The sequence below is a fragment of the Scardinius erythrophthalmus genome (genome assembly GCF_964197995.2).
Source record: "Scardinius erythrophthalmus genome assembly, chromosome: 7".
In the NCBI taxonomy this organism is placed as follows: Eukaryota; Metazoa; Chordata; class Actinopteri; order Cypriniformes; family Leuciscidae; genus Scardinius; species Scardinius erythrophthalmus.
In genome coordinates, this window is record NC_138227.1 from 7,136,911 (window position 1) to 7,149,604 (window position 12,694).

General features: G+C 40.0%; 1 protein-coding gene across 1 annotated transcript; it reads left to right on the forward strand.

Annotated features, from left to right (window-relative positions):
- Positions 1-1,494: 1,494 nt before the first annotated feature.
- Positions 1,495-3,270, forward strand: LOC308693305 (ovostatin homolog 2). The gene is made up of 3 exons (XM_081370120.1): positions 1,495-1,603; positions 1,931-2,111; positions 2,218-3,270. The coding sequence occupies exons 1-3, from the start codon at positions 1,518-1,520 to the stop codon at positions 2,383-2,385; spliced, it is 435 nt and encodes a 144-aa protein (XP_081226246.1). The 5' UTR covers positions 1,495-1,517; the 3' UTR covers positions 2,386-3,270.
- The last annotated feature ends 9,424 nt before the right edge of the window (positions 3,271-12,694 follow it).

Consider the following 12,694-nt stretch of genomic DNA (forward strand, 5'->3'; position numbering starts at 1 on the left):
CATCTTTTGTTATCTCCAGATCTAGGAAATGGATATTTGTTAATGAGAACTCTAGACTCAGCTTCAAATTAGGATTAGTGTTATTAAGATATGCATGAAACTGTAGCAGGTCTTGCTGTGACCCAGACCATATAAGAAGAACGCCGTCAATATACCTACCCCACCATACAATCTTATTAATATATTCATTTAGACTTGAATAGACAAATGTTTCCTCCCAGAGACCCATAAACAAATTTGAATAAGTTGGTGCAAAGCAAGCTCCCATTGCTGTACCTTTTATCTGCTTAAAGAATTTGTTTTGGAATAAGAAAACATTGTTAGTTAGTGTCCATTCTGTTAGTTTTAAGATAAACTCTGCTGGGGGCATCTGTTCTGGTGGTCTCTTCTCCAAATAATGTGACAATGCCTTTAATCCTTCTACAACAGGCAGAAAAACAAACATGGTAAATCTTCATCATGGAGTAGGATCTCAAGTAAATATATGTATTGTTTAATTGCTCATCAAAAATATTTACTTGACTTACTTATTTTAATGATAAAATCTTTTCAGACACCATATTAGGAAGGGGTCGAGGGGTTTGCAAATATAAACAAACATTTACTGTAACTCCCTCACTCTCACTGAGTGGGTGTAGGGGATTGTTGACCCTTGATTTCAGTATTGAGTGGTTTCAGGACACAGGTCAGGTGCCTGTTTTTTTCTATGTATAGTTTGTGGAGAAGATACACTATATTGCCAAAAGTTTTGGGACGTCTGGCTTTACATGCACATGAACTTTAATGATATCCCATTCTTAATCCGTAGGGTTTAAGATGGAGTTGGCCCACCCTTTGCAGCTTCAACTCTTCCGGGAAGGCTTTCCACAAGGTTTAGGAGTGTGTTTATGGAAAATATTTGACCATTCTTCTAGAAGTGCATTTGTGAGTTCAGGCACTGATGTTGGACGAGAAGGCCTGGCTCACAGTCTCCGCTCTAATCATCCCAAAGGTGTTCAGTCGAGACTCTGTGCAGGCCAGTCATGTTCCTCCACACTAAACTCGCTCATCCATGTCTTTATGGACCTTGCTTTGTGCACTGGTGCACAGTCATGTTTGAACCGGAAGGGGCCATCAAAACCCCTGAAAAACAACCCCACACCATTATCCCCCCTCCTCCAAACTTTAGACTTGGCACAATGCATTCAGTCAAGTACCGTTCTCCAGGTTCTCTTTCCTGTTCTCATTGTAAAGCTGCTTTGAAACAAACTGTATTAAATAATAAATAAATAATAAATAAAGGTGACTTGACTATTTTACTGCATGCCACACTACTATTTTTAATATTTGTCGCAAATGTATTTTTAAGGCTTTAGTAGATCTAATTTAGCACATGTTTTTGAACTGCAGTGCCTACATGGTTGAATCATTAATCAGATGATCAATACACATGTTTTGAAGGACCTCCTTTAGCATGAGAGTCCCCTTTAAAAGAGACGGTCCAGTTCATCTCATGCTGTGGATGATCGCTCGTCATCATGGCTCTGAATATTGGCTGCTGTTGGAAAGGGCTCCTTCTGCTCTCTTTCCTCCTGATCTGTGTCAATGGACAAACATCAGGGCCGTAAGTTTTTAACATTTTTTGCTGAGGATAAATTATTAATATACCAATAGTCATTTTGTAAGTCTTGATGATTTCTCCTGTATTTATTTAACCGATCTGTGTTGCACAGTAGAGGTTTACTGTTTGAAAGACAACTTAAGGCACACGATTATTTATAATTACTGACAGTGTATTTTTAAGAGCAATATTGCTCTGAATAAACATACACTTTTCATATAATTGATCAATATTAAATTAACTATATTTTTTCCCTCCCAGTTTATGTTTTATTATTCTTATTATATCTAACCACTCAGGCAATACTGTATGATCATTTTCTCTGGACAGATATTTCATGGTGACGTTTCCTGCAGTGATTAAGTCGGGATCTGAGGCCAAACTGTGTGCAAGTCTTCTCAAGCCCAATGAAAGCCTTGTCATGAACATTCATCTGGTTCGTGGTGTCCGGAGCACATTACTGCTGCAGGAGAAAGCTGAGGAAGAGTTTCATCGCTGCTTTAACTTCAAGGTATGCCATCAAAACATGCACATAATGAATATTATCAAATATGTTTCATCATAATGCATCTAGTTTTTGTGGCAGGTTGTGAATACAGGAAATTATTTCTCATCAGGCTCCTCTGGTCAAGACAGAATCAGTGCAGACGATGAAGGTTGAACTTCAGGGAGAGACTTTCAGGACGACTGAAGAGAGAAAAGTCATGTTCAAGCCTTACCATCCCCTGACTTTTATCCAGACTGATAAACCCATCTATACTCCAGGACAGACAGGTGAGCTGTGAATGTCTCAAAGGCTAAAGCTCAGTAAATAATGCTGGTGTCACTGACATCTAAACCCTCACCACAGCTGAGGTTGCACATATAAGTAAAGCACACTATGATCAGGCAACGAGCATAGGTCAAAGATTACAAATGTTGCACAAACCAGCAGATGGTAAAAGAGTATGAAGTAAACAGTTCAATGGATTTACAAACAAAAAGAGGAGCAGAGGAAAATATAAGAAAAGCAGATATTAAGGATGAGTAGCTTTGAATTCTAACAGCTTTGAAACACCAGAATGGTCATCTAGTGTGCATTTGAACAATCCCCTCAATTTCAAACATGTTCAGACTAAATACTGTAATTACAAATATGATATCGATATTGATATCAGTATCTGTGTGACTTTAATTTATATGAAATCTATGGATACAATAGATTAGGGGTGTTCTTGCGAGCCCACAGCCCTGCAGAGTTTAGCTTTAACCCTAATTATTAAATGTACCTGATCAGGTCCTTCAAGGTTATTTGAAATCAACAGGGTTTGGACTAAACTCTGAAGCCCTCCAGGAGTTTGACACCCCTGATATAAATCGCAGTGTTGTATAAAGTACTAGAAAGCAATACTTGAGTAAAAGTACAAGTATCATACTAGAAAAAGACTTTGGTAGAAGTGAAAGTTACCTTTTAGAATATTACTTAAGTAAAAGTCTTAAAGTATCTGATATATACTGTACTTAAGTATCAAAAGTAATTTTCTGATATTTAATGTACTTAAGTAATTGAAGTAGAAGTAAAAGTAATTTTTTTTTTTTTTGCAAACGGTTAAAACTTTGATTGTGAACTTTATTGTGGCTTTATTGTGGCTTTATTGTGGGGTGGGTGGCTGGGGAAGTTGTTGGGATGTAAAAAAAAAAAAATCTTGCATCACAATATGCAATATTGACTAATTTGGATAAATATTAGGTACACAAGATAGGCATTAATTTTTCTCAAGAAAAAAAAATCTCACCTAATGCTGTAAACATACAGAGAGCCCTATCAGATATAAATGCGTTTTTTATCATAATAACAACTTTATTTAATGATATAAGTAAAAAATATAATAAATATGTAATATAGTACACATATTTAGCTAAATACTCTCTATAGCTCTTTTTTCTAGCCAACTAACGTGCTATAGCCTATATTATGGTCATCAAATGGCTTTCCTGAGGTAAATGTTATGTGACATAATTGTTCTCCAGGTGTTTTACTGACCCTTTCCGCGGTTGAAAAACACTGATTGATCGATATTATGTATGATGAATATACATTTCGGTAAGTTGTACTGTTTCTTTTAACATTGTTCATTCGTGTTTATTTACTATTAGCTAGTATAGATGATCGGTTCACATGCGCTAGGGATCTGTCAAGTCACATTTACAAGTGCCAAAACGGTATTTATTGTTTGAATTTCGTAATAAAAAGCTGAGATTTTTTTTCTATCATAACTAACCTGCTCTGTCTAGTCTGTCGGTCTCCGTGTCCTCTTTGCTTCGCGATTTTTCTGTGCGAGAGAAAATGGATGTGTGGCGTGAAAGCGTGTGAAAATGCATGAGAGTTGGCAGCTCTGCGTCAGGGTGGTCGTCTACGATAACGGGAGGTCCTCCAGTAGGTGCTTGTGCTTCCATGGCGGTTTCATTTGTGCTTCCTCCTCCTTTGGCATGGCAACAAACAACCATTACGCTGAAATAGAGCGCGCGCCGTGCGGAGCGTGCGTAATGCAATCTAGGAGCAGTGATTCGCCAAACCTCCCTTATTGCAGTCGCACACATTTCTTCTGATTTTATTTTGTGGTAACGAGTAACGAAGATGCTTTGTGGAAATATATCGGAGTAAAAGTATACATTTTATCTAGGAAATGTAGTGGAGTAAAAGTGAAAGTTGAAATAAATTTAAATAGCGAAGTAAAGTACAGATATGTGAAATTTCTACTTAAGTACAGTAACGAAGTATTTGCACTCCGTTACATTACAACACTGATAAATCGTTACATGTAATAAACCTCATAGCTGTCTGGGATAGGCCTACTTGATTCTACCTGGTCAGCTGGAACAAATTGTCAGATATTTTTGTAACATTATGGCTAAAACAGGCAGCTGTGACAGCTAAAGACACATTCACCCAGCAGCAGAATACAGTTGTCAGCCCTGTATTTGACACTTAATACGGTTCACACACAGTTTGGTCATTTACAGGAGAGAAATATGACTGGAAGAAATTGTCCCTTACATAAGAGCTGAAGACATCAAAAGTGAAGTTTTTTAATACACATTTCTATTTTACAGTGAACTTCAGAGTTGTTACCATGGATAAAAACTTTGCACCCCTTGATCAGCAGGTCTGATGTGTTTATCTGGCATCTTTATTTTCTCTTGCACTGTTGAATACACATTTAATAAATAAAATAATTTTTGTCTTATAATCTTAAATTACTATTTGCTCTTTCACAGTATAGTACAGTGGTTATTGAGGTAAGAACACAAAACCTTCTGTGCAGTCATAACAAAAAATTTAAATCTGATTAAAACTAGAAATTCAGTTATATTTGCAATTATTGTATTTTCAGTAGCGTAATTATATATTTCTTCATTGATAGTCAGGATATGTGTAGCTGACTGTCACAAAATACCTGCACTGTGTCTTTGCTATTAAACAGGACAGTAAAGGTAACTGGATTGGCCAATGGACAAATGTTTCTTCAACAAGGTGGATTTTGCAGCGTTCTTATGAATTAAACCCAGAGGCCCGTCAAGGCATGTACAAACTGAAGGCTTTTATTGGTGACAGGGTTATCTCACGTGATTTTGAAGTGAAACAATATGGTAAGTCATAAAAACGACTTATGACGGTAACCTTGGTTCCCTGAAGAGGGAACAATACGCTGTGTCATAAGTTATGACACTATGGGAACGTCTGCGTGATTGCGTCTTGAAGCACGTGTGAAATCAGTCCAATGGTGTGGCGGAACGTCATGGGGGGGTGATGTCACAACCAGGAAGGTATTAAAGCACTCCTGAACCCAACAATGTCAGCTTCTGATAGGCTGAAGTAAGTCATGAAGTAAGTAAGTGAAGTGAAATAAGTTATGGCGGAGCAATGCAGCATCTCGTTCCCTCTTCAGGGAACCGAAGCATTCCCTTTCAAGGGAACTGACGTTGCGTTGTAAGTTACAGTACTATGGGAACGTTAATACCTACTATGCCATACTGACCAGTGCTTGTCTAGTGTGAATAATATCTGGAGCCAGGCCCGGGGTGGGTAATCGGGAGAATCGGGAGAATTCCCGGTGGGCCGCTTCACTTTTGGGCCGGTCGAGGATTTTTTTTTTCCACATTTTTCACGTTAGTTACATTAGGCTACACACGTTCCGCATTCTGACACAGCAGCGCGCAGCCTCTGCATGGGTTGTACCATGAGAGCTAGTCCATGAGGCCATGATGACTACAGGGACAGGTAGAGAGGATACCAGAGTAAACAATATGAATTAAAGTTATTTAACCCTCAGGTTGTGTTCAAAACCCTATAACACCTTTTGTGTTCCCAGTCAAAAATGACCGTCCTACAAAAAATAGCTTATAAATCACTTGTTATGCTATATAATCACCCAATATTGGATTCAATCTTCAACAAATTTGTAAATATTACATAAAATATGAAAAAATTTGCACTGTTGACCACACTAGTCTACTTTAATTTTCACCAGGAAATTTGTTTTGAAAACCTTTTATTTTGTACAAAATGGCACATAGTCACACTTGCGGTGTTCCCGGTCAAAAATGACCTGTCCACAAAAAATAGCTTAAAAATGTCTCATTATACTATATTATAACCCAATATTGGATTCAATCTTTTTGTCAACTTGTTTTCTTTCAATTAGGACTGGTTTTATATTTCTGTTTGCATCTGATTAATCATAGGCCTCATTTATCTGAGAGTAGGTATCACGTTTTTTGATTAAAAAATCATTATTTTTGAATATTTTTGAATACAAATAAATCTGTAAACATTAGTTCAATATGCCTATTTGTGGAAGAGTGGGATACATTTCAAATGCTTTCTTTCTTTCTTTCTTTCTTTCTTTCTTTCTTTCTTTCTTTCTTTCTGCTTTTGTTAATTTATCAACCTCTCCTTGTGGAATAGTGGAATATTTTTTGTTAACTTCTCAGCTTAAGTGAATTATTATTTAACCTTTACATTATTTGTTGAACCATGGTATTAATAAAAACTACATAATAGTAAGAGCTGAACTGTTGCTTCATTTATCCAATTTGGAAAAAGTGCTAATTTGGAATTCCACCATAGAAAAAGAGAGCCGGTCTTGGGCCTGAAACTCCCGGGCTGAAAAGTGGCCCCACTCCGGCCCTGTCTGGAGCACAACTAAGACTGAAGCACCTGGAAGCCAGGGGTGGTGCCCAGGTTAAGGTCATAGAACCTGACGAATGTGTGCGGAGAGGACCAGCCCGCTGCAACACAAACATCATGAAGAGAGGCCCCAGAGTACAAGGCTTTAAAAGCTGCCACACTCCTAGTAGAATGGGCCCGGACAGCTAAGAGAGAAGGCTGACCGGCCAATTCATAAGCAAGAGAGATAACCTCGACAACTCACTTACTCATTCTCTGCTTAGATGCTGGGTACGCCTTTCTGGGCGACCCAAAGCATTCAAAGAGTTGATCAGATTTATGCCACACGGCAGCTCTGTGAACGTAAGCATCAAGCGCCCTAACCAGGCAAAGCACTTTTAATTTCTCCTGGTCTATAGGCGTAGGACAGAAGACCTGCAGCACTACAGATCTGGCCACGTTAGTGAGGACCTTAGGAATATAGCCAAACCTAGGGTGAAAAAAAGCCTTTACCATTGTAACGGATGTGCAAGAATCATGATTCTGTTCTCCCTGCACACAAAACTCCTGAAGCCTTGTCATTATAAATTTTGGGAGAACTTTTAACGTTTAACCTGTAAATGTAACTCATAGCCCTAGAGCCGCTAGGTCTGCGCTGGTGGCAACTTTTACAGCTCTCCCAACACCTATTGCATCTCAGAGACACTCCAGAACCTGAAACCAACATTCTTCCCCTGTGGGGAGCTTCAAAGAGATGACCAGAGAGATAACGAAACTCTCTATAGACATTCCATACACCCACACACAAAGAAACATCATTTGTATGTAACCTAGGATAGAAAATATAATTTTAATATATGTACCTTCCTATATGCATGTTTGGTTAGCCCTTTCATGCCATGGTCATGATTTTCTGATTTGTAACTTGGAAGTGTTTCTCCTAGTTAATGTCTCAAATAGAATCATGGTCTTGTAACCCGACCTCCCCTTTCTAGAGGATAACACTTTACAACCCCCGGGAGACTGAGAAATCACACACATTCCAACACACACATTAACACACACACACACACACACACAAACACCATCCATGGAACTTTTCCGAGAAAAGTACCTCTAAATGTTTTAAATCTATTCCTTTTTGTGCTTAGATGTCTTCCCATATCAAATTGGAGTATCTGCAATTTTATCGTGTGTTAATCAAACTTTAAATGTGTTTAATTCTGCATATGAATAGAACTTTGTTTCTTCTACCTTTACCTGCCATTCTTGGTATCTGTTTAACCGTCTTGTTTTGACTGAACCACTCAAACATAGGAGATTACAGTAAAATGTATTGTTCTGTGTGTACAATCTTCCTGGTTAGAAATGACGAAATTTTATACAATCATCAACTATGCAAATAAGTTCTCCTGACAAGACTCTTCCCACCCGAGATGCTCTAAGATGATTGGTCCGCGGACGCAAAGTAGGCGTACATTAAGTCTTTCCATAAGAAGACCGACCTAGAGTTCTTCGGGGAGCACTTTTTACGAACCCTCTACGTTCAGTGAGAGAAGATCCATGGCTCCCTTTTGTTCTCCGTTTCTCTTTTCTTTTCTTGAAGTCTTTTCTTTATTTTCGTCTTCGGACTCTACCTACGTTCAGTGAACGTAGCCGGCAACTCCAACTCCCGCGACCGCGCTCAGCTCCTCTTCCTTAAGGATGCACGCACGGGCACTTTTTCTGTGAGAGGTTTTCAAGATCCATGGCTCCTTCGGGAGCTTTTCTCCGTTTCTCTTTTATTTTTCTTTAAGTCTTTTCTTTATTTTCGTCTTCGGACTCTCCCTACGTTCAGTGAAGCGAACGTAGCCAGCAACTTCAAGTCAAAGAAAAGGACTCTGTTGAAATTCCCGCAGCTCAGCTCCTCTTCCTTAAGGAAGCACGCACGAGCACTTCGTCTGAGAGAACTTCTGGTTCCATGGCTCCTGAGGGAATTCCCATCTTCGTTTTTCTTTTCTTTACTAAGTTTTATTTTCATATTCGCCTCTCCCTCCACGAGGGAGATGAACTCTGAATTGTTTCGTTGGTAACTTCACGTTCGGTGAACCTTTAAATCTTCCTGCGAGTCTGCTTGCCCCAAAAGACACGATGGAACACGTACGCTGCTCTTAAGGACACACGCACGACTCTGCGTTCTTCAGCAACAAAGAGAACCATTTTGCAAGTATAGTTTTATGGAACTTTTAATGTGATTTGATTTCTTGTTGTCTCTCTCAAAGGTTACCTGGTCTGTGATCTCTCTCGGATCGCACATTTTGCTTTCACTTTCTTTCGCTCACCCTTTCATCCTCTCTCTCATCTGCTATCCGTTTTGTCTTGTATTGTGTTTACTGTTTGTATTGTTATATGCACACTCGTGTAAATTGTAGAATTTGTATTTCTTAGTTCGATGTAGTAATTAGTTCAATTATTAAAACCATTATATGCTTGATTGTTTCTGTCTAAAATGCTCATATAACCAGATCAATGAGATGTTTCGATCTTAAGCTACAAAGCTGATTTGTTACTTTTCAGTTACCTAAATTTTATAAGGTCAGGAGAATAGTTTCACGGCCAGAAACTGTTCTTCCTGAAATTATAAGAAGTGGTAACTTTAGTGAGAAGTTGATAAGTTAATCTTACGGCCGTTTGCGGGACAAACCACTGTTTGATAATTACATTAATTTCCATTAAGGGTTATTTCATATAATGATCTGAAGTAGCCTATTGATATCTGAATGAGAAATTATAATTCGTTGTGATTGGTTATTCATATAGACAATCAATCTATTTTCAGTTTCGATAATTTCATGTAACTGTAATATGCAATATATATATTAATCATATTCCTGATTAATTGTTCAAATTCCCTACATATAATTATCAATGTTAATGTACTACCCAGTGCGCTTACACCATGCCATGGGCAAAAATGCAAACACGAAGTGGAAAACGAAATGGCTTGTAGATCTCCAATCCTCTTGAGAGAAGTAATGGCCAAAAGAAATAAAGCTTTCAAGGTCAGAAATTTTCCTGAAACCTCCTTGACAGGCTCAAAGGGAGCAGCCGAATATAGCTGACTCTATGACTCAAACCCACAACTTTCCTCTGGACGGGGGTTAAATATTTAGCCCCAGCCTGACACAGAAGGTCCCTCCTGATCGGAATCTCCTTAAGGGAGCCATAGAGGAGGAATATCAAGTCTAAAAACCAGATGTGAGTTGGCCAAAGAGGTGCCACCAACATTAGATGGGCACCCTCCCGGCAAACTCTCTCCATAACTCCCGGGAGCAGAGCGATCGGGGGAAATGCATACAGGCATAATGGTATTCAACACTAGTGGGGCTGGATGAGTCAGACAGAACCAAAGCGGACAGTGTGTCATTCTTGAGACACTAATATGTCCTCTTCCACTTCTCTTCCTCCTTCATAGAAGAACCACCTCGGGGTAAAGTCTCCATTCCTCAGGCCTCAGCCCTTGTCTCAACCTAAGCGACCACCGATGTGTTGTCTAAATGGACAAGAACATGTCCCCCGTAGATCAGAAAACACACTTCCACAGACCCTGGGATGAGTGGCCCTCCAGGACTGCTCCCCAACACGTGAGAGAAGCATCCGTCATTAACATCACGTCGATGTAATTCAACACGCGAATGCCCTGGAGTCGCAGAGGAGCCAGTGCAACATCCACGCCTTTCTTGAAAGTGCAAGCTGACAGTGCTAGCCAAAAGGAAGAACCCTGTACTGGAACACTTTGCCCCCTAAAGCAAACCTGAGGAACTTCCTGTGGTTTTGAAGGATGGATATGTGGAAGTATGCATTTTTGAGGTCTATCATAACAAACCAGTCCTCTTTACTGTTTATAGTCACGATTTGCTTTAAAGTTAACATTTTGAACTTTAGATTTTGGCCGCACGATTTACATGGTGCAAATAAATCGGACATTCTTTTTTGGAACAATGAAATACCGGCTGTAAAATCCGAATTCTGGTGGGGAACACGTTCTATGGCCCCCTTCCCTAAGAAAGTTCCCACATCTTGTTCCATAACCAGAGACTTCTCTGGACCCACCACAGTGGGCAGAACCCTGTGAAAGCGAGGAGAACGAGAACAAAACTGAATTCTGTACTACATTTCTCTACGTTCCCAGATGTACACTGGGATACTGACTAGTTGGGTTGGCAGAGCGGCCCCCTGAGGGCACTGGAGAGAAGTGGGCACCGTAAGATGAGGTGTGAACCACTTCTCCTCGAATGGGCCAGCCCTCAGAGGTCTGACACTGGCGTTAGAACCTCTTAGCTGAAGCGTAATGATGACATTCCTCAGATCCATTTTATCTTTGCCAGGTTGAGGCTTTGAGTGCTTACCCTGCCCCCATTCTTTCTGCGGCGGGGCACGAGAAACAACACTTTCTGTTTTTGTTGCGCCCTGTACGAAGAGCTTGAGTGTGCCTGGGGCTACTTCCGCCCAGCAGCCTTTTGAGACCTTTGATCGACAAGGGAAGACCTGCTGGAATGCCACCACCTGCTTTTTAGCCTTCTGGAACCTCTCGACTACTGAATTAATGGAGTCTCCAAAGAGTCCCACAGGAGAAAGCGGGGCATCCAACAGATATACTTGTCACTTTCTTTAATGTTAGATTAAGCCACAAATGTCTCTCTGAGGCTTCCAGAGCTGCCATAGTATGGCCAATAGCTCTGTCCCTCTCCTTGGTAGCCCGTAGAACCAGATCAGTGGCTTGAGTAAAGTCTCTCCCCCTCATCAAAGTCTTTAAGCAGGTCGGTCTGTTATGCCTGCAAAATGCCCATAGTATGCAGCCGTGCATCAGACTGACCTGCTGCTGCATAAGCCTAGGTAAGGGCCTTGAGGGATGATGCTGAATCAGGGGAAAGATCGCTCAAAAGCGCTTGTTGGAGGGCCCCACAAAAACCACCGTGCCAGGTTGTGCCGATAGACGATGATCAGAAGAGGTTTTCCCCGAAAATTTTTAAAGCGCATCACCCCATTACCAAAGAGCTGCGAGGAAAATAAAAGATTAGTTAGATTAGCTTACTCCTCATTTAAAAAACAACTTGATTAAAACGAAATACTTCTCTTCTAATTTTTTCACTACTTATGGGCCACAAGAGAAATATTAAGAAAATAAATTAAGACAGTTAGCCTAGGCCTATATACCATTATCAGCACGTTGAAGTAGATTCAGCTCTCCTCGTCTCTGAAAGAATATGAACCATTAATGCAGTGTCAAATGTTTTTGCTTTCACTTTCTGTAGTAATTAATTGACTGGGGTTTGAGACTTCTTCACCACCATAACTCTAGAGCAAAGTATGCACATTGCTTGTGTGATAACCACTGACTCACCTTCATGGTTTAAAATGTAAATATTTCCAATACTGTGCAAAAATTCGCTTTATCAATAATTGTTTATAAAAAAAATGATTGACAGAGATTTAGATCTTGCACACGTCATTCCTCGTGATAAAATCAATCAATTAAATAATTAAATAAATGAGTAGCTAAATAAACAAGTACTAAATCCCCCCCCCCCCCCAAAAAAAAAAAGTCCTACTTCTCTGCTGGCCAATTGATATTTTATTTTGACAAAGCACGAGTGATAACCTTCACTAGCTTTTTGTACCCAGGAGAGTGAAGTGGCGAATCTTCAGACTCTCCTGCATCGACTCTCAGTACACCAACCTCCTCAGAGGAAGATAACTGAAGCACCGGGCCCTCACTCGGGGTGGAAGAAACTGCAGAGCGGGCTTCCTGATCCTGAGAGAGGAAATATATATTGATATATAGGCACACAACCCCAAATATGACAGATAGAGTAACACAGACCGCTTGCTGAAGAAACAGAAGCTGACATTGTTTGGTTCAGGGGTGCTTTATACCTTCCAGGTCATGATGTCTCCCGCCTATG